This window comes from Siniperca chuatsi, linkage group LG22 (genome assembly GCF_020085105.1).
Source record: "Siniperca chuatsi isolate FFG_IHB_CAS linkage group LG22, ASM2008510v1, whole genome shotgun sequence".
In the NCBI taxonomy this organism is placed as follows: Eukaryota; Metazoa; Chordata; class Actinopteri; order Centrarchiformes; family Sinipercidae; genus Siniperca; species Siniperca chuatsi.
The window spans coordinates 5396905-5424553 of NC_058063.1; the positions used below are offsets into that span (position 1 = coordinate 5396905).

Below are 27649 nucleotides of genomic sequence, written 5' to 3' on the forward strand. Positions count from 1 at the left end.
GCACGAAATCAGTAGTCAGACACAAATGCAAAAGAATTTTTTTTAGTAAGATATTGACTTTGCCAATCTACTGACTCCTTTAAAGGAGGAAGAAGTAAAAATAGGACAAGTAAAGAATAGGGGCACATTTAAAATGATGAAAAGGCACATAAAATGATGATTTATGGAATTTCCTCTTGGCAAATGCAGTCCACATTTGGTAGTTTTTAGCATATAACAATGTAATGCACAGTACAACGGAGTTATTGTTCACTGGTTTTAAAATTCTTTAAATGATATTACACCTTTTTTTTCAAATGGAAAGAAGCCCTAATAGATTTGCTTAACTCCGTGGTGACAAAAAAACTGCTCCTCATAATCCAGAAAGCTAAACTGTTTCTTATATATGTGGCTAAAATTGAATTTTTTTAGAGGCAGGACTATGCAAATAATGCCGTATTCAGAGACCCAGGGGTGCCATTTTATGATTCATGACCAGTAACTGTGTTAACTGCCTTCATTGACTTTCAGATTTGGAAGCGTCTTGTTTAAAAATGAGGCAAACAATGGCGAAATTGAAAAGTGTGTTTTGGCCGAGCCACATAGGCCAATACTATATACATTATACAGTATGTGTCTTTGGATGGCGTTTTTTTTTTAATCCCTGTTGTTTTTTTGCATCAGTCACTCTGCAGGCAGCATTGCAGCATCATTTAACAATTGGTTAATATATTCATATACCATATGTGGGAATGGAAGTAGAAATTACTTTTCTATTGCTGTGGAATGTGGTTTATGAGAGGGCTGAGGGTTCTTCGATGGAGTGACCCATATGGACTTGTTATTTTTATGGAAAAGCAAAGGCAGATAGCAGCAATAGTTACATAAGACTGCAGAAGGTTTCTATGGCAAGAGACAGGATTTACTTTCTTCAGAGTTATCAGGATAAGACCTCCTTTGACGATAATACCATTTGGCTCATATCTTAAGATATCATATTTTCCATCTCAAAGGAGCGCAGGCCTATCGCTGCAGATCTAATGAAAAGCTGGGTGTGTTTGTGTGTGTGTGTGTGTGTGTGTATGCATGTGTGCGAGTGTGCCTGCACGCGTGCCATGTTAATGGCAGCCGTCTGCTAACAGCAAAGATGCCGTAATGGAAATGAAAGATATTAGCAGATAACACTGATACAAATGCGACTAGACATCTACATCAAGACTCTCCTCCGTTTATCCTCCTCTTTCCCTCTTCTCGCTCCTCATTTCGTTGTTGCTCCTGACTACCTCTCCAGTTCTTTCATTCCCCCATGCACCTATTTCCCTATTCTAAGCTGTATTTCTCCACCTTTAATCTATCAAGTTCTGCCCCCTGTAAAGTAGCTCTCCTTGTTCCACTGTATGTGTTGTATGAGAACAGAGGCATTGCTTGGAGGAGGGGTTTGAGGGATGCATTTGTATGGATGCATGGCAGGGATAAGGCAGTGGCAGTCAGTTGAGGACACAGCAAAACAGCCCTCCTGTGGCCACATACAAAACATCTCCCACATGGTGCCACATCACAAACAGGGGCTAAAAAGACGGGCGGTGGCCAAGTCTATGATAGAGTACGAAACTGTGTGTGGGGGTGCGCGGTTATGATGGCGAGGAAGGGGTCGATGAGAGAAGAGGAATAAGAAGAAGGGAGGGGAGCGGCAAACAGATTGTGGCCCCCAGCCAAGATTATCTACGCCTGCCGCTCTGACCCCCCGTGCCAATTACAGAGATAATGCAGCCTGTGCCTGTGTGTGTGTGTGTGTGTCTATTTTCCTTTCTCTGAAGCAAAATGAGTGTGTGACGCTTGCTCGCACACAGGCATTTGTATTCACTGCTTGCTATCACGGCCACACACTTTCTTTTTCCCCACTGTTCTCTTCCCTGTGCAGGAGGGGGGCGCTGGTGCTTTAGCATCCATGACAAGATAACCTCTGTTGATAGCTTCTAGAAATGCAGATGGACCGCCACCGCAGGAAGACTTATGTGAGTCGGGAAGATGATGAGAGGACAGCAGATTGATTTTCGAGAAGCGGGAAATGAATCATACATTTTACCCGTCCTCTCCACAATTTTAGAGCTCCCTTCGGAGCTTCAAACACAGGCGACTCCCCTCTTCCCTTTCATTCTGCCATCTGCACCCTCCCTCCTTGCTTTTTTCATGCTCACCCTCCATCGCCTGCTTCTTATCAGTTTCATTCCTTGTTTTTTTTTTTTTTCCTCCCCCTCCTCACATCTATCTCCCTCGCTCTTTAGAAAAAGGTCCCGGGGGGGATTTATGATTTGAACCACATTTCACAGCATGCTTTGGCAGGAGGGTATGGTCCCATGGGATAGCCATCAGTCCTGCAAGGCATTATGGGTTTCGACAACTCCAGGCTGCTGCCGGTTCTCTCATTAGAGTCTCTGTAATGAGTCCACATCTAACCTGTGGCCGGTGTGACATAGCACTGAAAGGAGGCAGACTGATCATGGACTCAGGCTATACTGGCGAGGCAGCCACATCCCAATTCAACACAAAGGTCCCGTCCTCTATGCAGTCGTTGAGATTGGATCAATTTCGACAACTGTGTTTTGTGTGTTGACAAAACTCAGTGAAAAATAGATATAAAGGGAGCTCGCACCCCATGTGAACAATCTTTTTCTATTGATGGAGTATATCTTTTACACTTCTTCGTTTGAGCACTTCCGCAGAATACAAAACTTTGTAAGTTTAAGTTTATGTGTTTAAATAGTGATTGCAAACAATGCATTTTAGCAAACCATTCACCGCATTGGCGGTGTCCAGTGGATTACTAGATCTTATTCTATTAGTTAAGAGTTCTGCTACTTTTGTGTGTGTTATAATTAATAATATCCTCAAAACTGAACAAAGCAACCAGCAATACAAACAAAATTGTGAAGAAAGTAAACCCAAATTAGAATGAATTGCTCAAGACTGAAAACTAAATGGCCACTACAGTTGGATTGGGTGTGTGTAAATCACAACTTGTTTCTGGTAAAGATGGCTTCCACAACTTGGCTGCCAAGGTTGGGTCTGCAATTGAGACTGCAATCTGAGGTCCCAGAGGGCATTGAGCAAGACAAGTCTGCCAGCCTCATGTCCAACATGCTCCACAAGCTGTTCAGTGGACCAGGAGGGCAGACGTGGTCTTTTTAAACATGCTGGCGCCCAGTACTTGACCAGGTCCCAGGTGAAAAGACAGAGAATGCACCTTTCTTTTTCGACCTTTTCCAAGTAAATGAATTGAAATTGTAGCCAGAGTACAAGTAGACAGTGTAGCATTGGTGTGGAGAATTCTTATTAGACAAAAAGGGCAGAAAGGCAATCTTCTCACCCGGTTAGGTCTAGTGAGCAGATTGCCTCAGGTGTGTCAAGTTCACAGACAGCAGAGACAGGATGGAGAGCGAAGGAAGTGTATTGCAGAAGAAAAACTACAAGGCACATTTCTATCCTTGTTAGACCTTTTTCATTCATCCTCAGTGTTACTTATAACCCTTGATTCCCCCGATTCCTTGTTTTTTCTTTGCCTCATTCTCTTTCCACTCTTTCATCTGTCAGCGGTCACCAGAGTCTAAAACATAAATGTAATCTGCATCAGTTTTCTTATTCAGGATATGCTGTTGGTCTACTACAGCTACTAAGACTGTTACTACTACTATGACTGATTATAATAATATATTATTATTATCATTATTATGATCATTATTATTATTATCAGTCATCATCGTCATTATTATTATTATTAGTGTAATCATTTTCAGCACTTTTCTTAACAGTCTTAATGCTTATACAATGAAACTTAAAATATATTCAAATTAAGAAAATAACTGCAATATAGTGCATGTCAATAAACTGCCAGTTTAAAAAGATTTGTTTTTAATTTAAAGTTTAAAAGGAGGCAACAAAGTCATTCTTCTGACAGCTTTGGTGTCACACTGGCAAATGCTCAGTCCACATTTGGTTACTAATCTAGATTTTGGAACTGACATTGCCATTATACATATGGGCTTGAAAGGTCCGAAACATAGGTTGGGGCCATGCCACTTACTATAAGTGATGAATACAATCTTGAATAATTCTGAAAACGGTTGATAGCCAGTGAAGAGATAGCAAAAGGGGTTTAGTGTTTGTTAACCAAGCCTTTATACTTTGTTTTCAGAGTCACACATCATAATACATATGGCATCTAGAGGTAGAGGTCACAGATCATCATAATGTAAACATTAGCAGACACACGTGTACATTTATGATTTATCATGCATGGATGTTGCCACGGAAACACAATCACCCATGCGCATTCCATTGCAGCTGTAGTTACGAGAAAGTTCATATAGGCCCTTCTTTATGGGGTCATTTCTGTTTAACATTTTAAGAGCCATTTGGTCCCATTAAAATATTTAAAGAGCAAAATATAATAAAATGTGTCTTTTAAAGATGATTTGTGTGTGACAGAACACTATTTCTAGGCAACTGCCAGGAAGGTTGCCTATACCCAATGTGTTTACATACTGTATGTTTTTACACTGGTGCTTAGCAGAACACTAGTATTACACAGACAACTGTTATTTATATTTAAACTGGATAACTACTGGGAAATGTGCAGTTAATTTCTGTTGTCCATCGCTGAACTAGATGATTGTTTTAAACATAAAGCTATTTATATCAAATGACATACCCATCTCAGAGAGTGCACAGATCTAAGGCATTATGTTAATAACATACTCCCCTTATTGGCTCATTGCATCACATTTGGCCTGGAGTTTTGGAGGATAAAATGAACATTAAAATAAAAAAAAAGGCTCTCCTCCATTGGAGCATTAAATTGCCTTTAAAATCAAATCCCAATCCAAGCATCTCCAAAGTACATTTTATAGTCTTACTCTGATACATGCTCAAACTTCACAAACTGTAGGATGTTGTGCGTGCTGAGGGCAACTTCTAGTACCTACTGCATATCCATCTTTGACATCTATTTGGCTGAGATAGGATGTGATGACTCACGATTTAAGTGAGCCGTTGGAGACTCATATTAACATGGCCATGAGACCTGCCGTCTCTGAACACATGTACTATATCCGCGTGGAAAATGGTTACAAGACTACATGAACTCTGCTATATATTTCAGTAGTCGTGACAAACACATGGGGAGGAGTGTGACGCCTCACGACCTGGGTGGACGCCGTTAAGACTGAGGACGGTGGCAGCTTCAGTGACAGAGAAACGCTGCGTTTGAGTGTGCGTGGGCAAAATCTCCGATTCATTTCTCTGCCCACAATATGTGTCAAGTAATACATACGTCTATGAATGCATAAGCGCGTACATGTGCATCTGTGTTTGTGGGCGTTCACATGACCGTGGCAGTATTGGATAGAAATACACTCATCTCCTGCTACTATTAGTCATCAGTGTGCTATTCTTATTGGTCTATGGTTTTGTTAAATTAAAAAGCTAAAAATGTGGATTCGCTTATCTGGACCATTGCTAAATTACAGGATAAGGAGTAAGTCACTGTAAACATAGTTTCTTGCCTCTTGCAGTTAATTTGATAGCACAGGTTTTGGTTTTTACTCACGCCACTGGTCAGTATGTTCATATACAAAACATCCTTCGGCCATAGTTTTCCATCCTATATGTACAGGAGGAGGAGGAGTATTTGGCACATACGTCATGACAGTTCTGCTGATAAAAACCCAGACAAAAACATCTCGGTTGCCCTACGTTTGCAACACCATATTTTTCGAATGCAAATATTTGCATTTCATCCTAACTGACAGCTGATCCTAACTTAGTAAGTGACTATTTGCTGGTTTATAAATAAGATATTTTAGAGATTATAAATGCCATCCACTGTGGTGAAGGCTATAGGGATCTGAGACCACATTTAAAAAACAGTGAGAAAAGCAGAGGAAAAAAAACACAAAAAAAATCTCTCATGTGAAATAATCAAAGCTATTCTAACTACGGCAGAAAATGTTGTGATCAGTTAACGTGTGTTGCCTTCCTCGTATTGCTGGATAGGTCAAGTACCCTGTTTTCACTGCATGGCTATCCAATTATTTCCTGTGCAGCCCAGCACGTAGAGCATCAGACTTAGGGGAGGAGTTTGCATCCCATCACGGACTGGCAGTCAATTTTCACCTCTGTCATCATCATTAACCAGGAGTTTAGTTGCCTAACCCTAACCATAGTTTATTTGCCATAACCACTATCTTTCCACAACTTTAACCATAGCATGGTTGCCATGCGCAGATAAATTAAATCCAGTTCAAAGGAATCCCAATAAAGTGACAGTAGTTGAGTACATGCACACGCAGAACGCAATGATGACATTGTGACAAGTACTTTCAGTATTCAGTAAATAATTGGCAATTGGTTAGCATATAAGATATGCACTACTAACTGCCTGGCTCTACATTGTCTGGTTGCAGCCATTACTGTCAGGTAACATAAAATTAGAGCTTTTAGGCATCTAGAGTGATTCATACTGAAATGTAATCAGTTATTTTTCATCTCTTCTATACACACATACACAGTGTGTGTGTGTCAGTGTGTTCTGGAGTGAGTACTTGCAGGTGGATAGGCTAAAGGGTGTGACATTAACATTCGGAGTGCTCGCGCCCTACAAGCTGGCCATATGTCATGCCAAATCCCATCTCATCTAGGGCTAAGAGAAGGTGCTGCTGGCTGCTGAAAGGCCTCCTTCCAAACAGATATCATCAGCCTGACACCCTGACCTGGCTGTAGCTGTAGGGCTACAGCTCTGCTCCATATCATATCCAGTCATATTAAGGTGGGAGAGCAAGGTCACAATGTACTGCAATAAAAACAAGGCTGATCCATTACTTCCTAAGCCTCACAAAGCACTCACAAAGTCCAGAAATAAAAAGATCAAAAGTCATTAATAGGTCAATAGTTGAAATACTGTAGTTTTAGCAGTAATGCCACAACATGAGTGCTAATGCAATCGGTATGCTAATGATCTAGTAGAGCTTGCTGGGTCTCCATTAGTGTCCCAAAATGCAACCAAATTTAATGTACCCCCTCTTCTTCTGATTATTATCTTCTGGTTATTAAGTCTTACTCATCCCCGTTGTTCTTTTGGTTTGTGTTTGCAAGTTCTTCATACAAGTTATGATGCAGTGATGTGATGCTGAAGTTACATTTGTACTAAAGTGGAACAACGGGGCATTTATAACAATTAATGAAACATGGTTGGATTTTCTGAGGGTCCTATGGTCTTACTGTGTCTCTTTGGATCTCCTGAGATCAAGATGGAAAATCCTGCTATTCTGTTATTGATTTATTGTATCTAGATATGCCCTTTTGCCTTAGAAACATTGCCCTGGATGTATCTACAGTAGTAACCTTGTATTGATTTTGGTAGCTCTATACAGAGGGCTATACAGTATTCAGTATTTTATTTCACCACTCACTGGGCTTTTCAGTCCATGCAGTCAAAATATAAATGCATATATATATTTAGTGACACATTAATTGTGCCACTTTCCCTGCTAAGGTTTTGTTCTCTTAGCTACTGCCACTAAGTTGAAATAAATGTAAGCAAGAAAACCTATCTGCATAGAACAGCCAGCAGAGAGACTTTGGTACCCTGACTTGAATTCAAGGCCTTAGTTACTGTGGGGCTCTGGAGGAGGAATCGACCGGCAGATGTCATGGCGTTGAATAAATTGTTGTCTGTAGCGCTACCCTGGTTTGCTCCCTCTTTCTGTTTTTTTCTGGTCTCTCTCTCTCCCTCACAAAGTCTCTCTCCCTCCTTTATACACTCACACACTCATATTTTGAGGTCTTTTATATAGTGCTGTGTGTGACTGGGTCGACATGAAGCAGGGCACTGCTGTACAAGGGTGCTCAGTTAACCAAAAAAAGTAAAGGTTAAATAAAATATTCCTTGCAAAATGGCTGAAACCCAGTGCTCCAAGTCTGTGACAGATTATTGCTCAAGCAGCACCAGTGTATAACCGCATCAATATTTAAAAACAGCAGCTGAATTTTAACAAAAAATCAATGCCCAAAGCGGACTTTCCATTATAATGGTATGAAGAAAGACTGGCAGCATGTAGAATCTGTGGAAAAACTGCAAAACCTCCTGACATTCTCTGACTGCAACTGCAATTTCTCACATTAAAACATACAAATCTGTTGTGACCTCAACCACCATATGAGATCATTTACAAAAAATAGAATAGAATCCAAGTCAGTTCTAACTAGCTCAACAGAGAAATGACTTAGAGCTCTGTGGTGGGATAAAAAGAAAAAAATAGCTTCAGTCTCCATCGCCTCCCACAACATCCTCAGTCCTTGTACGACATCTAGTGGTCAACCCGGGGTATGGACGTCCTGAAAGCATTATTTGAACGTGCGTCATGCCAGTGGCTCCACACATAATAAGTGGTGTAATTCGTCATACACTGAGACCACTTCCATGCCTGGTGGCGGCTTTTGAAGTTTTTGGATTGCACTCCATAAAGTCTGACTTAAACTGCGTTCAAATGCATTTTAACTGCAAAGACGTGACACACATACAGTAGAAGCATAGAACATGAACAAGTGTGGTTCACATACAAACACATTTGTAAGACTCTACAGAAGCACTTTTCACTGACAACTTTAACCATCACCACTACACAATAAGACTCTAACATTGCAAATTTCTAACTTAATGCCAAATACAAACCCTGATCCTTCTTATTGCAAACTGATGATAAGTACAAATGACTCAATAAATATTCGGCCAAATTCTCTAAATACACTTTTTTTTCAAGGAGGAAGCAAAAGAAAAAGCACTATTAATTGCTTTGTGATGCTTCCTCCTCAGTTGCTGTTAGAGGTTGATTAACGTCAAGCTCCCATCTTTCTACCATCACAAAGACATCATAAAAAGAACAGACACACAACCATCAGGTTTTCTCCACTTTTGTCACTGTGGCTGGCAGCACTTACCTGTGGGCTAGTTGTTCAATTGTCAGTGGCCATGATAGAAATAACAGTTTGCTGTCATTCTGTCAGCATGGGGCAGAAAAACATTAGCTTGCTCCGAAAACAAGCATGCACCAGGTGGTGCCGTCTCTCAGTGGATAAACAATTAGCTTTCTGGGGGCCAAAACTACAGTTTGTCCCACATAGAAAACAAGCAACACCTGTGTGTGCAGCCGAGTGGAGCCAAGACTCAGCACCGCATAATAGAAAATAGGAACATCCAACAGGGGAGTGTCAAGTTGCCCTTTTCTGAATGCATTTTTGGAGAAGGTTGACAGGAAAATGAATAGAATGGGTAATAAGCAGGCGAGAGGCAATGAAATAATTTCATAGCGGAGTGTGCAAGTGAGCAGGAGGATTGCGAGATGAAAAATCCTGATAATTATGTAAGAGAAACATTACTTAAATCTATGACAGAAAAAGGGAAAATCAAAGTGACAGAACTTATGCAAAGAAGAAAAATACAACTTAGATCATGTATTGGAAAAAGAGGTGGGGAGAGACATACAAATGAGGTGGAAAGAAAGACACAAATGAAAGATGGCAATGAGAGAAATAATGGAGAAATAATGTGTAATGGAAAAAAGAAATTCAACAGATGCTTATTCAGCTGTAAGAAAATATGGAAGAGCGGACTCATTATGAGGTCAGGTGGAAGCAGAAAAGGGTCATTGCACAGAATCAAGATGAGATAGACAGATACATTTTAGTCAGAAAAATGGATAGAACCACTTACTGAGGCTACAGTCTATCCTGATACAATCTGGCGGGAGAGAGAGCGAAATGGTGAGATCAAATAAAAAGAAAAGGAGAAAGAAAGGGACAGAAAGAAAGAAAGAAAGAAAGAAGAGAAAAGGATAAAAGAGAGAAAAAAAAAACATTTTACATCCTTCAAGGTACATTCTGCAGACAACCAAGCATTGCTCTGGGGCCACCATCCGGGGACAGGCTCTGAGTCAGGATCACCCTTTTCCTCCATCAAACCCCTTCCCTCCTTCCACCCGATGCTCCCAAAGCACAGCAGAAGGCAAGACTTACACCATGGGGTCTATACAGTAGGAGAGCATGATGCAATGTCAACATAATGATGACACTTCTACTTCCATCATATTTCTGGAAATAACCTATACGAAGTGCTCCATTGTTGGCATATGAATACATAATTCTTCTTCTTAGCGTGTCCACACATGAACTATATCTTTTTCAGCCGGAGCTGAACACAGTCTTTTGCTCATAATAAGAAAATCACATGTGATTATAGAGACAACATCAAAATGCAAATTGTGTACTTGGAATTATAAGGTTCTATCTGGGTGGAGTGCAGTTCTGAAATACCGAGCATCAAAGATTTAACGTACCATCTGGCAAAACTTTCATGTCATAAATATATCATTAACTTCATTAAACAAGTCAGATAGAGCCCGAATAATTTCAACTGCACAAAATGTTTTGGCCAGAATTAGATCGGCTAAATACCTTCAGGTGGTTGCTTTCTTGACTAGGATTGCAAATGAACACAGTGAAGCCATTATGCTGACACTGTGTACAAATATTCTTTTTCCGACAGCTGCTGTGCAGTCAATGGAGCAGATACAATGCCTTGCACCTTTAACTTCGGGCCCCTTTTCCGGCGGTTTGAGATGCACTTGCCTTCTGCAGCACTTTGGGCATGAGAAACCCAACAGTGTAAATGACAAGAAAGGGTGATCTGCACATCCCAGCCACCTCACGCCTGGTGCACACAAACTGCAAGACATAAGACCCTACTGTGTACTATTTGCTACAAGTGGTGCGTCAAAAACACAGCAATAAGTGTTATCATTTTACCACCTGTGTTGTCAGAATGGTGTGAGAGTGTTGGTTAAAAATACTTTGTCCTTCAAATGGAAGACTCGGGATAAAGCAGAATGTCAGTAAACATTCCCAGAGCAAGAAACTGAATCCTGCTCTGTGGCTTACCCCGACCTTTGACCCCCCTCTGGATGGGGGTTAGTAATCAGAGACTTCCTTTACAGGGATCATTAAAGTATCACATTACTACTCCCCACAGAATCTCATATCTTGAAATGAATTCATTGCTATTCTGCGCCATCTAGTGGCTGTAAACTGCGTGTGCATGTGGCCGTGTGGGTGGGTTGTGGTCTCGAGCTGTCAACCGCTACAGAATAGTGGACACAAACAGCCAGGGACCAGCGTCACTCTGTAGAGAGGTGGGGGTACTACAGATACGGTTCCATTCAAATGTATTGATGGGCCACATGTGTTTGTAAGCAGCAATGTTTTCTGAAAGTAATGAAATCAGGCGCAGGAGCCACGCTTGTGCAATCTTTCTGAAAAGTGTCAGTTGTCACTACAGGATGTGAATGTTTTTTAATTGATAATAGATAAATAGAATAGCTGATGGTGTTAAACTAGAATGTGCCAGTTGTCATCTGAGCTTCGGCTGACACATTGCGCATTAAACAGGTTATTATCATTATCTATCACTAATAAATAATATCAGGGCTAAATCTGTCCAATTATAGCTTTTCCTAGTGATTAATTAGCAGGATTTTAATTATCTTAACAAGGATTAAAGCCTTAGATGTTGAGGATTTCCTGCTGATTGTGGGATGCGTTTCACTTTAGTTGTTAATTAATTTCCTTGCAAAACAAGCTATGGAAATCCTGAGCAGAGTCTCAGTCAACTGTGTGACTTTTTAAGGTGTCATTTAAGCCCCATTGAAAACAGAGAAATAGGACTGGTATGCAAATTCATATAAGGACTTTACTGTTGTTAGCGCAAGCGTGTGGTTGGGGGATTGCTACCAGGTCAAGCTGTGGACCCACGGACAAATAAAAAAGTGCGTGCAACCTCGGACAACTACAGTTGTGAGCCGGTCTCTCTGACTGTTTGATCCGAGGGCCGCAGACATACAGGCCATTGAAGGGATGAAAAGTACCATCTTCTGAGTCTTGGCCAGGTGGGGTGTTTATGAGTGACAGAAAAAGAGAGATGGAGAAGGAGGAAGACAAGAGAGAGAAATGGAAAAAGAGAGAAGAGTGGCCATTTATCCCACCGCCCCCCTTCCTGTCTCTATGGTGGCTTAAACTCCCATATTCCAGGCTGCACCTCTGTCATGCTCCTCCTGGTTCACTGCTGAAAGTCTGTTCCTTCAAAGGATCAGGGCAGACTTAAAGTACCCAAAGCTGGAAGGTCATACCCATCTTCCCCAGAGCACTCATATTCATTGCAATGAAATTTTAATAAGTCAAAAGGTCTGCATTCCTGCAGCCAGTTATTAGAGGAAATGCATTTGCCCCTTCTATGAAACCATCCCTCTTACAAACCTACTCTACAATTTCACTGACCTTCTCCCCGCTAATATTGCCTTTAAGACCTCTTTACACCCACATCTTCTTTGAACTGTCATCTGTAATTACTTATGATAAGGATTCCTATCTCCTCTTAGCACCGCCGCTAGGCAGAAGTGGAGCCAACCGGCCCCTCGGCTAACTCCACAAAAAAGGGAACAGAACAGAACCACGAGGAAGAGCGACACAGGAAGGGGGCCACCTTGAAGCTTCTAGAGACAGGTTAGTGGGCTAAGGCTCAGGATAGGGCCAGGGATACTGTTACAGATGGAGCTTTTAAACAGGGGGCGGTGCTATGGGGCTTGGCAGGGAACAAAAAGAAGGGAATGAATATAGAGGGGATGGGATGGGACCAGGGGTCAATGAATATGGAACAGACATGACTGCAGGGTGGCTCCCCACTCAAGGCGAGATTACTGTGTTCTGGGGATACCTTTACATTTTTACTTTTAGTCTTATATTTCTGCAGCAAGCACTTTATCAATTTGTGGAGGAGAAGTTTCTGTATTTGTACCTCAGTTTTCTCAAATAAATAGCCTTTGAGCACTGTTGGCATTCCTAATTTAAACCAAGGGGCAGTGATGGGCATAAGCTAACTTGTTAGCTTACTGTACTGCCAACTGTACCCATTAAAGAAAATAAAGTGTGCTCTAACATACAGAAGAAATCTCACTTAACTGAGGGACAAATTTAGAACCTCTTTCCCACCCAACTATCTGACAATGGAAAAAATAATGGCGTGAAACTCAAAATGCCAAACCTTTCTTTTTAGTTCAGTGGTATACAATGCTAAAATACAGAGTGAAGATGAGGAGACAAGGGATGGTAAGGGAAAGGTTAGCAGGGACATCCACGATGAATCATGGTGGCCTACCAAGGTTCACGGTGAGCTTAATGCGGCCTCCATCCAGCTCCAGTCGCAGGGTGTCCGCTGACTCCTTGGAGGTGGTGGCCATGAGCAGGCCATATGCCCGCTGAGACATGAAGCGCAGCGCCACGTCCTCGGCCTCCGTGTGCATGGTGACCGGCATGATGATCTTCAGGTACATGCTGCCATCATAACTCAGCACCGTCGCCTCTGGATATGGGTGAGGGAGAGGACAAAAAGGGTGACAAAGTGGGTAACACATTACAGTACACAGTTGAGGATGCTTCCAAAGAGGTAAAGACTCAGATGAACCCAGAACATAGGCATGGAGGTCGACTGGATATGACAGCACAGCATCGACAGGCAAATTTAAGCATCTGTCAAATTCAGTGTCATTGAAACAAATTCGATTATCTTTGGAAAATCTTGCCAGATCTAGAACCACAGATCTAGTTAAAACTAGATTTAGAACACATGGATTTTCAGTATTTGTCTCATCATATCAAACAAAAAAGGTGTGGCCATATTCCTTATGACATAAGTTTTGCTTTTTCTGTCTTTGCCTTTTAACCATTTCAAATGTAACCAGAACTAATACAGACCCCCTATTTGTGAAAACAGGTGTATATGGATGCCATATCTAAGTCTTATGTGTCTGTAAACTGAAAATTTATCACAGTGATCAAAAGATAATATCAATCACTGCTGCACTTCTCAGGCATGTAGGTGGGTTTGAAAGTTTGATGACAGTGTGTAGACTACACCCCTTAGGCCTTTGTCTCTTTTTGTGTTTTTGTAACTACACCTTTATGTTGTGTGTCATGTCATTTTGGTGATAAATATTATTGTGTCTTCATTTGTGTGGCAGTGTGCAGAATATGCCCAGGACTTCTTACATCCCTGTTGCATTTTCATCACATGACAAATCTACAACACAGAGCACAAAATTGAATTCATTCATTTTAACGACAGAAAGGAAACCACAAGAAATATTCATAATGAATCCAATTTCAGCTGTGGTTACTCTCTCTAGAATCAGCCATGACATAAATAGACTGCTGTGTAGAGTGACAGTTCCCTGAGTACTGCTCTGATTTTGCAGTATGGGTCGATATGTGTCACCATAGACTAACATGAGTCACTGTCACGAGGTACTTCAAATGTTTAGGTTTTAGAGCCTACAAATAAAATGATGCTAAAAGATGAAGAAGAATTCTTCCTCTATTCAATATCATTGATTGTCCTCACACTGCTAATCTTTGCACTCAGTCTGTTGACACAGAGAAATATGTAGCTGGTTATTGGTAGAGTGCCCTGTGCCACAACCCTGCAGTAGCACAAAGCTCCACTAGATGGCAGAAGAGCATCATAGAAACCACACCTGTCATCTGAGCACCCAAAGACAAAACTGTTAAAATATCACCCTTCAAAACAGAGACATTTCATCCTCTACCTCCACTGTCCTGATTTGAATCCAATCTCTCCTTCCCTCATTACCCTCCTTGTCCCTCAAAATCCAGTACTGTCATGGCTTACTCACCCCCACGGACATGCAAAGAGAAACCATGAAGCGAGTCGCCTGCAGCAAATTGGAATGAATCAGGTGTACGTGGTGCTGTTTGACTGGCTCACCTTCCCTCGCTGTGGCGTACGCGCCACCTGGGTTTGCGTGACTGGCACAGATGGCGGCAGGAAGCCTGGCTGCTCAGCCGCGCTACTGCCGGTTTCTCAGCGCTTCAGCCTGATTCCACCCTCCCAGCCAGCGGGCCCTAATGCCACCCAGCCTCGGGTGGCATTTGGTTCACGTAGGTCCCTGTGCAGCTCTTACTCCTACAATACCACAGCTGCTTGGCTGTGTCAAATGCTAGGCAGCACGTTCTCAAATGTATTGAAATGCTCATTCTACACTTGTTTTTCTCGCTCTGCTTTATGTGGACTGCAACATTAACGATTTAGCAACTTTTCATTGTTTCATGGTTTGACCATCTATAATTCCCTTTGCACACTTCATTTATACTGTAGTGTGTGTGATGGCTTGATTATGAGGAGTTATTTTTTCCTTCACTGTAAGGAAGGTTACTGTGTCAGTTTGTGTGTCTTGTTTGGGATGATACAGTGGCCTTTCTTTTGTGAATTGTTTATAACACAAGTGTGTGCTATTGCAAGCTGTTAAGTACCTACGATGAATTCTAAACTAGTAAAAGGCCTTCACGTCTTGATTTGAATGTCTTGATCCATTCCCCCATAAAGCCACCCATTCTCTTCAACATCACCCTCCTTACCTATCTCACAGTTTGTGCCCAGGTATCCGGTGCCGATGCAATCACATATGTAGCGGTTCCAGCCCTCTTTGCACAGACCTCCATTGCCACAGGGGGCGCTGCTACACCGCTTCTGCAGCTCGCGGGTGCAGAAACTGCTGACCCCAAGCGCGCTCTGGATCTCAGCCAGACGGCGGACATCGCGACTCTTGCCATCGATGAAGAGGTCGCGGACGCAGCCTACGTAGCCGTAGTTAAGCAGCGCCGTCCAAACCTCTGGTGGCAGGATGAGGTCTGACTTAGACTCAGGCAGCCCACCCAGGTACATATCACTGTCCAGGTCCAGGATTTCACTGCCCTCTGGGGAGCTGAAGGGCATGCTGCGGCTGTTGACAGAGATTGATCCTAAAAGACAGAAACACAAACAAGAACAAATATTAACTATTAAATATCAAAATGCAAAAAATCTTTCTGATATACTGGCAAATGGATACTTGGGCTAACCATAGCTATGTAAGCATATGGGGTGCAACTTGTTTATGTTTGTGTGTCTGAGCATGCATCTCGTGTTTAGTAAGTGATTGAAAGTGTGTTTTAATGACTCAAAGACAGAGCAAATGATTGAAAAAAAAAAGTGGTCTGGATAGGTGAGGGAGTGGGTTGGAGGTCAAGTGGCTGAGTGAGATTCTGATTCTGATTCTGAGTAGGCAAGTGAGTGAATGGTTGGGTGGGGGGGGGGGGCAGTAAGTGGATAATTTAGGCACATAGTCCACAGACAGAGGGACATACAAGAGACAGGGAGAATAGATGACAGTAGAGTGTGTGTGTGTGTGTGTCTAATGTGTCTGTAATAGGCTAAATGGAGGAGAAGGGAAGCAGAATGCAGCAAGGAGTGGGTGTAACAAAAGGCCCTCTCTCTTTCTGTGATTAACGACTCTGTCTTAATTTTCTATTAAAAGCCAATTACAGCAGGAGCAGCAGTGAGATCACATGCATGCGCACGCACACACACACACACAGAGACTCTCATTCACACCCTCCCCCATTATAAGACGCCATTAAGGGGAGATGTAATGTCCAAGGTGCTTGCCCACCTACAGACTATTCATCAGACACCACACACTCAAGCATGCAGATGCTCCTGTTTGTGCCCACATGCAGTCAGAGACATTGAAACACAACAAACATGTATGAAAAATAAACTTGCATTGACAAATACCACTAGATGTATCATTAATAGTATGTGTAACCATTTCTTAGCTTTTGTTTTGACATGCCTCGATTAGCATGGAGAGCTAGACGATTTTAGACTATGTCAAAGCCAATTCAGTCGCCTTTTCTGTGACTGAAAAATCCGTGTTACTATCTGAGTCCTCCTAATCCAGTGAATTCTTCCATTCTTCTGCCTAAAGAAGTGACAGAATACAATGAAACCACATTTGTGGTTTTGTAAAATACTGTGGAGCTAGGAACAGATATCAAGCCTTTTGAAAAGCAATTGTAAAACTGAAAATAACAGCCAATGTCTGTCGGTCAGGGCTGTGAGTTGTGAAGAGCCATTTCTCGCTATTTTGTAAGTATCTCAATAGTGTCCATACATGAAAAAGACACAACAGATATTTTTGTTTGTAAAAAGGTAGACAGAACTGTCAGAACACAAATTGACTGTTGATTGGTCATATTTTTTTTTATGTTTTAATCCTTATTAATGATGATCCACCAATTTACTATTTGCCACAGTCAAAATTACTCAGTTTTTCTTGAGGGTGTATATCAACTCTGTTGATACAAGTTACTAAATCCTACAGAGTTTTATCATTTTCTGACATACTGCCAATTGTGAAGATGTTGAATTTTTCACAGGTGGATGGGAAGTAAAGTAGTGTAACAAATATCTGATTGACATGAATCTGCCTCTTGATTTGAAAATGTGGGTAATGGATGTGAATAGATAATCATTCAGCAACTTTGCAATCTAAAGTTTGCACATGCACGGTCAAAGTCTAGATCAGTTTAAAAGTTTGAAGCAACCCTCACCTTTCCTCCCTTCCCTCTGGAAATCCACATGGCACCATTCCCCGTCATTGACCTTCTTGTTGCTGGCCTTCAGCTTTGTTTTTCCAGAGCCCATATCAATCAGCAGGTACAGATACCCATCCAGCAGCTCCATGGCAAAGTAATCAGTCTTCAGCTCCCTACCGGGCTTCTGCTCTTTGGGACCCTGAGGGTGGCCGTGGCTAAACAGCAGGAGGCCGCTGGGCTCCGTAGTGCGGAAGTCGAAGGAGATAGATCCCGTCTTCTTGGTGTTCCACTTGGGCAGGGAGATGTAGGACTCGGGAGTCTCGAAGGTGACGGGGTCCAGGGCTGCCACGTCCTCGCAGCGGAACACCAGGTCACCGTTTAGGGTTATTTTAGGGTCACGCTCGATGGCCAGCCGTGACAGCTCCAGCTTAAAGTCGTTGTTCTTGTACACCACCTAGAGAGCAGAGAGGAGAGCAAGTGGTTACAAGGTTATAATTCTGTATAAAATACTGGCGATGATGTGCGATTGTGGATTCAAAAATATGGCATCTAGAACTGGATTATTATTTAAAATTTCATAAAACCAAAATGCAGCTGCAACAGAGAAGAACATTCTGTCCACATTCCTGAGAGCCTGCAGATGCATCCTAATTGCCCAATTAATTTCAAGTGCCAGTTATAGCGGCTGCTGGGAAATCTTGTCAGCATGGGAAAATGATGAATCAAAACATGAATGAAATACATGACTTTCTCTTGAACAGCAGTGTGAAACCAACACTGACAAAAGAAGCTGCTTTTCCATCTCCAACCCACGAGCCCCTAACTAGAAACTTAGGTCAGATGAGAGCTCAGTTCACTGATGTTCCATGATTTGGTAAGGAAATCCTGCACACTTTTAAACAAAATTCAAACACAGAGGAGCCACTTGGGGCCACCGAGTTGGCCAGGGCATGCTTTCATTGACTTCCCTGACTAACACTGTCTATGAGTGTTGGAGTTGTGTGGGTGCACAACATGCTCAGTGCATCAAGCTCTGATCACCACTGTATAAACTCCTAACTCTTGGTCAAATCCATAAAGCGCACAAAATATTTGTTGTTTTAGAAAAACTGTAGCTCAGAAATGTCTGTATATGTGCACAGCAAATGGAAAAAATGAAAAGGCTCCAGGGGATATTCAGACAACGGAGAAGTGAATGTGGCCTACAGCCTTAATGCAAATGGCTCTGAAAGCCTTTGATGAAATACGGCTCTTTTGTTTCAGCTCAAAGTGTGTGTTTATGCCTCACTGTGTGCATTCATAATGGATTAAGTGCTAAAGGCAAAGTAAATTATCCTTGTCTTTCATAGTTTTCCTTTTATTTGCTGAACACGCTGTACACAGCATTTTGAGAGGCCGTCCTCAAGGTAATAGTGTGAAGCAGCTGATGTCTTTGCGTTTGTTTGTTTGTTTGTTTGTTTTCTCTCCTGATAGTTTAACTCTTCATGCTCTCTCACACACCCACACAAACTGTCTGACAGGTAACAGGAGAAAAAAAAAAGCCTTGTCTATCTTTGTTTTCTGCTGCTGTCGCAGCTATGAGGTTAAGGAGATTGTCCTGTTATTGTAAGTCCCAGGTTTGATCCCGGCAGCAGGTGTGTTCTGTTGAATTGTCACTGAGTAAAGACACAGAAAAGCTTGTGTTTGGAGCTTAACACTCCTCCTTTGACAAAAGGAAGTTCCATATCAGTGGTTTTCCATGCTTTAGCCTGTTAACTACAAACTTGTGGTAGTTTAGGTGTTGTCACTTCCTGTTTTATTTTGTAGTGTGTTCCTTCCCTGGTGTATCTTGTGGTTTTGATTGTTGGCCCTTCCTTGATTGTTTGCACCTGTGTCTCGTTGTCTCACCTCCACTAGGGTATTTAGTCTGGGTCTCTTCTTTGTTCAGTGTTGGATCATTGTTGTTGGGCCTGCCCGGTGTTATACGTGCCCTGAGTGATTCCTGCATTGAGTTTTGTTCCTGTCCTGTGAGTGTTCCTGACCTTTGTGTGTGTGTCACTGTTTTGGTGCACCTTTTGAGGTACCTGGTCCCTGTGCCCAATTCTTTGGCAGTTTTACTGTGAGTTCTGTTTGGATTATTTGTCTCCCTTGGACCTTGGCTGGATCCTGGAGTTTTTGTATTTTGCCTGGTACATACCACTACACAGCACTTACGACAAAACTTGAAACTGATATTACTACACACCATTTTGAATTCATACCATATGTTTTTATATTGATTTCCTACCTTCCAGATAGCCATTAATTTTGATTCCTTTTGGCAGACTATGGAGATCAACTTGCAGAGATGTATAACTTATTTAACAGTTCCAAAAATATGTTCCCAAATCTATTTTTTTGTTTTCAGGGTTAAATTTTAAGGGTGAAATTAGGCTTATATCTGGATCCACTGACAGAATACTTATTTCCTCCATTCTGTTTATTAAAGAATACATAGTGTGACCTGTAAACTTCTGCTTACCCCAAGTACAAAGAGGAAGAGTTAATGCTGAATTAGCATCTGTGTATTAAGTCACCATTTGCTTTTGTTGGCATTGGCCTGTTTTGGTATTTGCACCACTGAAAGGCTCGTCTTGTGCGATGCGGTTCACTGTATTGGTTTTTGACTATCTAATTTCACCAGACTGCTTCTGTCATTCCTTGTTGTTTTTCACCAGTATTGTATGTACACTCTCTCTACCTCTTCCTCTCTCTCGCCCGCTCTGTCAAACACCACACCTACGCACAAACACGGAATGAACCACAAGAACACAGATATGCTGGGTTATTCTTGAACTTAAGCCTCCTTTGGTTATCTCTTATATAGGCCATGCTGCCACATGTACTGTACACCTCATAATGTCGTCATTAGCAGAGATTAGTCCTGGTAATTAGCTACGATAACGGTAAAACTGGCAGCTAATAAAGCGTGAGCTCGTCTGGCTTAAGGTGTTAGAGAGAGGGGTAGGTGAAAGATTAAAAAAGGCAGTGGGAGGAAGGAGAAGATTTATTTTAATTTTATTTATTTTCAGGTATTTTTGTTTACCCATGCTTATGCGTTTTTACAAAGGATCATATAGCATGTAGGGAAAAGACGACACAGGAAACACGCTGTAGAATCTGCAATGTGGCTCTAATGACTGATTCTGAATAACAGCCCAAGTCTTCCCACAGACTCAGAGGGTTAAGGAGTCTAGCATGTCCCCAGTCAATACAATCACAACTACATCAAGCATGATTATTTTTATCAGTTTCTCCCTGAAACCAGTGGGGCCAATTAAAAGTGATGTCAATAAGTCAATTAAAATATTGGTCCAGACCAATTATTCTGTTTAGCAATGGTAAAATTGACATGAAATTGAGTGTATCTCCCCCGAGAGGATTATCCCTAATGAGGTTAGGTCAAAACTGGATCAATGACAACACTGATTTCCGTTATATTTGTTGTGGTATTCCTGTTTCCTAGAAGATGAATCCTAATGATAACCGTGACCCCTTGATCTTTCCTTTTAGCACCAACATCCAGACTAAAATTCCACTTGTATCTAATAAATATCAAGATTCTACTTTGCCATGACATTTAAACTCATACACTAATGCTCACAAGTGGATGAGCCTTTTGATTTTGGAAAGTGCATGAGCTTTCCTTTAGCATTATCCTCACTACTTGGTACTAATCTAAAAGGTCAACTGTGAACAAAAGATAATTAAATGTAAAAGACACATTTCTGATTAGGGACTAGGGGCTAAATCTAAATCTGGACACGTCTTGACATCTGCCTGTAATACAAGACAATGAACAATCCATATTTACACGAAAATCGGCAATAGCTGCATCTGGCATCACAAAAAGTCTTTCAACATACTAATCAACATCAAACAATGCATTTTTCTGAGTTTGGTCCCTTAGTCATTAATGTGCTCAAACTAGTTGATTAGGCAGAGATGGGACATCATAAGCACAACGACAGATTATCATGACAGCTTTCAATATGTCGTTGACATTAAGACTTCTAATGTTAGAGGGATTTTGAAAATGCCAACAATCAGAGCAACAATGAAGGCAGGCAGCCAAAATGTGCTTGCTATAACGTCAGCTGTGATTGGCTATTGATAGTATGTGATCTTCAGCAGAATTTGTTCAAATGGCAGGTGGAAAATGGCAAAGTTGTTTATTACTGGGCCAGTTCAGATCATCTGTGAACCTTTTTAATCTTTTCATACTACCACCTCTAGTGCAAATTTAAGAGCTTTGTGTTCGGTTTGATCCAAGCAGCTGTCCTTGTTTGTTTTTAGTGTGTGTGCTCAAATCCAGCTTAGTTTTTTTTAACGTGTTCAATTCAACAAGGGCAAGGCATGAAAGTGCTGCATTAGCCAGTCATTAAGTGTGCGACAAGCTACCTTTTCACAGTCACTTAAGTCTTCCAATGTGTCTCTAGCAAAAATACAAATGCATAACAGGAGTAGGCCTGGGGCAACAGAAAGCAAAAAGCACAATGCAAAAGAAGGTGGGAGAATACAAGAGAGAGGTGTTCAGCAGTAAGGAAGGCAGGAGATGGTGGTGAATAACAAATGAGAGGAAGACAAGGGGAACAGAGGGACAGAGCGATGCATGGGAGCACCAAAGTGTGTGAGGCATGCAGGGCCCATTCTGAAAAGTGTGTCAAATCAAATCTGTGCCAGGACCCAGACGATCAGGGGCAGATGCTGTATAGATGCATGTGCTGACTCAGCATCTAGACCATAAGCCTTTCTTTCATATCTTCAAAGCCTTGAGGCTGTCTGGCTTTTTCTTTTTTTTTTTTGAGGACATATTACAAATGTCCTCTTCAGCAGTGGGAGGGCACCCCCGATGTTTTCACTTTTACAGAAACATGTCCACTAATAAAAAGACCACTGTCAAATCTTGAGCAGAGTTAGTAATGACTAGCAATGCCTAAAACCCCGCAGGTCAGCAGTATAATAGTTTTTTTTGTGATGTGATGTACTTGGGGTTGAAAATGTTGACTGAGCCGATATACCACACATTACAGTATGAGCCTGCACCAATCAATCCCTTATGGTGCTAATGTAAAGTAATTTAACAAATATTTGTATATATTTATCAACTTTAGTGACATTTACTGACAGTTTGTGATGTACTCTCAGCATTATTATACATTGCATTGATTTCTGTTGCCTTTAGTGATAAGGAAGCACAACTGGAAAGGGCAAAGGGCAGGCTTTGCAGCAGCACCCTTCCAACTACAAAGTCTTAAATGAATGTTGATTTGTGGTAGGTGGGGTGCAAGAGGGGCCAATGGTTGACTCAAGATTTTATTGCACATCCAAGGTGAGACTAGGAGGAAGCTGAAGACGAAGAGAGAGAGCATCAATATGAAGTTGGGAGGGCAGGAAGGGAGAGAGAGTGAAAGAGTGAGGACAAGGAGGAGAGTGAGAGCATTCATCCACTCTATGGAATCAGTCGAAGAAATCAATTTTTAATTTGGCCGTCAGGATGGCAAAGCTGGCGTACCAACAGCGCTACCATGGACTTAATTACACAAAAATGCCCCTGAGAAAGGGAAGATGAGAGGCAGAGAGAGGTGGGAAGAGTGAGGAAGACAAGCAGGAGGGGAGAGAGAGAGAGGGAGGAAAAGACTGACATGGAGGGAGGAGTGTGAAATGGGCGATGGCAAGGTCACTGTCTGCGAGAGAGATGGAGAGGTTGTGGTGGAGAGACAGATGGTGACCTGCAAAAGAGAGGAATCTGTGGAAACAAGACTCGGGGGCTGAAGAGCAGAGAGACCCAATTTCACACCCAACCACTCTGACTGGGAGCCTAGAAAACACACACACGCACACACATCACACAGTGTATGATCATAGCATGTGGGTGACTTTGAACACACACATATGAGCACACGCACAGCAAATAAAAACTTCATAGGGCTTCAGTGGCTCTTTTGGTGCCTTTTTACTCTTCTTCTGCTGTGCTCTTCCTTTGGATTGTTGCTGCCTGGAGGGTACTGGCCAAGCGTATCAAAGGCGTTTGACCACGGTGGTGGCATGAAAGCCTTGCCCCGGACCATAGCACCACTGATAATCCGAGGTGTGCCACTGAACTAGCACAGGATGAAACACACCGCTGTCTAACCCCCCAACCACTTACTTTCCTCTTTATTTTCAGCTACGACTACTCTACCTGGCGCTCTGTTACTCTCATTGCGGGTGTCCTCAATGCCTTTCTGCGTGGTTACCTTTCTGGCTCAGTTCAGCTGATGTAGTCATTAGAGCTTGACTGCAGCTGAAAAGGTGAGCCCATACAACTCAAACACCAGGAAAAACAACCAGTAAGCTCCAGCTTCTAGTAAGCTCAAGTCTGGATCAAACACTGTGTGTTTCTGACCTGTAAACACACACAAACACATACTTCAAAAAGTAACAAACTACTGTCTGAGTATTGAGTCTTACATGTATTACTTTAAGTAAAAAAAGGTCTGAAAACAGAGTGATTATATCCCTTTCATGCATAAATTATTAAACCGCAAAGTAATTTTGTTTTAATGTTTGTTACTTTTAAACAAGTGGAAAAATCATGCCAATAACTTTCTCTCTTCAGTATATTTTATTTTGATATCTGTCCACTGCAGTGGACACCATGCATCAATGGTATAAAAAGTGATTCAATGGAACTTAACATAGGTCAGGAAAGAAATATGTTTTAAAAACATTTACTAAGAGTGAATGGTATGAATGCACATAAAACTAGCCAAGTATCATAATTTTAAATAGAAATAATACGGCCAAAAAGGCGGAATCAATATAGGCAGAAAATCCTTTGGCGCATAACGTCCGCTGGAGTGGACAGATGTATTTTCAGTCACAGAAAAAAAATGTACAAGAACAATATTATTAAAATCTGAATAAAAGTATTTATACCATCTTATTTAGTTGAAAATAGCTTTTTTACCTGTCTGGTTTTCTGAGAATAAAGATTTAACTTTACTGAGGTACTTGGTGCGTCTCCTCTTCCCTGATATAATGCTATATCTCAAAACAAAGGCATACAAAGATAACAATCAAATGTGAATTGTAGACAATGCTTTGGGGATACGCCACCTGGTGGTTGGGACATGGTACTACAACAGATGGTTCAAAATGGCTTCCAAATATCTGTCCACTGAAGTGGACGCCATGCATGAAAGCACCACCATTCAAAAGTTTGGAATTGCCTGCTACAAAGCTTGATTTGGTACAGTCAGATGGCTGAGAGGAATACTCTATGTTTTTGAATGGTTTTAGATTGTAGAGAGTCCTCTTTACAAATAGATGTTATTTTGTATGAAAGGTTTGCAAAAAAAGTTATGTTTTGACATGGTTCAACCAGAATGACGATTGACAGGGCAGAAAGAGACAATGAAACCTCTGAGCAACAGTTAAATAAGAATATAAGAACTCACCAGTCATTGGTAAAAGAAATTGGAAGCTTAGAGTTTCCCTTCAGATCAATAAAGTATTTCTGATTCTGAGGATCAAAATCTATACAGATTTAAATAGGAACAGGTTCCTGTTTCAGTGTCAAGTGCACAATAATGTAAGTGCAACTGTGGCGAGTGTCAACTAAATGGAAGTTTTAATCATTTAATTCTTCTTCGTTTGGTGCCAAAACAATTTCAAATGTAAATAATACATTTGGTGTCTGAATTATACAGTTTTAATCTATGTTAAAATAGCTATTATTGAAGGAAAAGAGAGGGAAAAAAAAAAACAATATAACAGGTGATTCCAAGCCTTTGAACGGTAGTGTATATATACATATAGGGAAATTAATCGGCAGCTCCATTGTAGTGCCCAGGAAACATCTTCATTGTTTCCCCTTTCTCAAGGGCAATGTCAGGAGTAGTCCACATATGGTATGAATAAATACATGTATTTATGTGTGGGAGGAAACATGACCACCGAGAAGCTATATGCAAACATAAAAGGAGTATAACAACTCCACACAGAAAGGAAATTCAAAACAGGACCTTCTTATTTACTTCTGTGCTAATCTCAGAGCCATACTGTCTACAGACTGTTCACCTTGGTTACACGCACCTGGCACCACATCTTACTAAACCTAGAGTCAACAGGTCAATATGGAAATCTTAAAATTCTCTATCTACAGTAGGCCTCATAGGAATGAGGAGAAATGGCCTTATACTGTTAGCAAACTGTTTCCCTTGATTTGAGGAAAACAAGATTTTAAGATTATATTCTTCTATTCTACTACACAAAATTTTGAGTTATGTTTTGCAGTGCTGACCAAAACCCAAGCTGCTAAATGAAAAATGCAGCCCTTGGCAGAAGGTCAAAAATGAATGCCTATGTCTGATGTGTACAGTATCACCACTTCTCTCCTGGATTTTGTCTGGAATTTATTCCCCTCCACCTCCACCATATCTCACCTTTACCTCAAAACTTTGTTTTCACTCACTTTCCTTTTCTTACTTTTGTCTGCACTGTGCAATATATTAAAATGTGTAGCTGAAATGCTACTCCATTAATCCTTGAAACACTGTCTCTCTTCAATACTATACATATTAAGCTTTCACATTTAGTTAATTCCTCCACTTCTGACTATTTCTTCCTCATTTTCTCATTGCAGCATCATCTACTCTCTTACTTATTGGGATATCACTCAGTCTATCCAACTTAAATGCTCTACTCTCCAACCATCTGCTCTGAATGTCCTTTTCCAGCACTTTGCTCACAGTGCTTCTTCACTTTCACCTCTATTTGTTGCTGATAGCTCTCAGCATTGTCTGTTTTCTACCATTCACCCCCCCCACCCCCCTTTCCCTGTGCTCCGTCTGTACGTTGACTGTAAATCCAGCCTTGTCTTGATGAGAGAGAGGATAGTTAAACGCCTTGGGAAGTTTAAGACCCACTAGGGATCCTTCCGATAGCAACCCAAATAATGAAAATGTAATTCTGCAGGCATAATTAAGTTAGAGATAGGGCGATTACTGTGCGATCCATTAAAAGTGATGGCAAAAGTAATTACTTATTCAATCAGCGTGGTTTTATGAGGAAATGCAATGGCACCATGTTGCGTCGCCTCTATACAAGTCATTACATTTACAAGGGCATAATACTTTAAGCTGTGATTGGTCCTCTTGACAGCTTGTTAAGCCATGAATTAAAGCACTGGTGAAAATAAAAGCCATTTTTTTTGTCAAAGTTGAAGAAATAAAGTTTTTATAAGGCACCTGTCCTCTACTTATACATCCATGACTATGTGTGGCTGTGTATTAGTGTGTGTATGCTTGCAAGGTTGTGAGTATAAGTCTGTTTGGGATTTTCTACCATCCAACTGTGGTGTGTGTGTGTGTGTGTGATTCCTGTGGATGTGTTTGGTCTGCAGTGTGGTTTGGAAGAGATGGAGGAAAGAAACACTTGAAAGGATACTGTATGTCTGACACCTCCTACTCTCAAATATGGGAGTTATATCTGCACAGACTGATGATTCTCAAGTGACTGTGTCAGAGTCAACACAAATGTGTTTGTGTGAGTATGTGTGAGGATGACACTATATCACAGTGGAACATGTTGTGTGTTCTCACTGCAACTTTGTATGATTTTTTTTTTTTTTTTTTTTCACTGCCATTTTGTCTTACTAACAGTTTCGAGACACCCTTTAGCTGATGTAAACAAGTAAGCGGTTGGCAAAACAATGCTCACACCTTGCCATGAGGCAGCACAGCTGAGCGTGACATTTTAAACTAATCACACACTTGTGGGCTGGTGCGGTCAGAATAGTGTCCACAGCAAGCAACTACCTACTAACATGAGGCAGGGAGATACAGCACACAGATAAGTGTGTACATGGTTGCATGTTTGATCAGCTACATACAGTATATATATTCACATACTACACAATCGCACAGAGCCACTCACATCTTTGAGGCAGCCCATGAAGTTGTTGCTGACTGGTGATCCGGGCAGGTCGGCGGTGTTGGGGCTCCCTCCAATGTAGAAAAAGTCATCGGAGCCCAACATGGTGTAATCTTCCTGGGTGTAACCAGTGGTGGTTAATATACCATCCACTGAGATGGTCACCTGGCGTAGGCATGGCCCAAAAGAGACAGATGAA

General features: G+C 41.4%; 1 protein-coding gene across 7 annotated transcripts in view; it reads right to left on the reverse strand.

Moving 5' to 3' along the window:
• nrxn2b (neurexin 2b) overlaps positions 1-27649 on the reverse strand; it is a 736473-nt gene that overhangs the window by 387662 nt on the left and 321162 nt on the right. For 6 of the 7 annotated variants that reach the window (XM_044183093.1, XM_044183092.1, XM_044183090.1 and 3 more), the window contains 5 exons: positions 27454-27615; positions 17530-17968; positions 15514-15897; positions 13238-13441; positions 9746-9772 (listed from right to left, as the gene is read on the reverse strand). In XM_044183093.1, coding sequence (XP_044039028.1) covers positions 9746-9772; positions 13238-13441; positions 15514-15897; positions 17530-17968; positions 27454-27615 — 1216 coding nt within the window. The remainder of the gene's footprint in view (positions 1-9745; positions 9773-13237; positions 13442-15513; positions 15898-17529; positions 17969-27453; positions 27616-27649) is intronic. The other variant, XM_044183089.1, reaches the window with a different exon arrangement.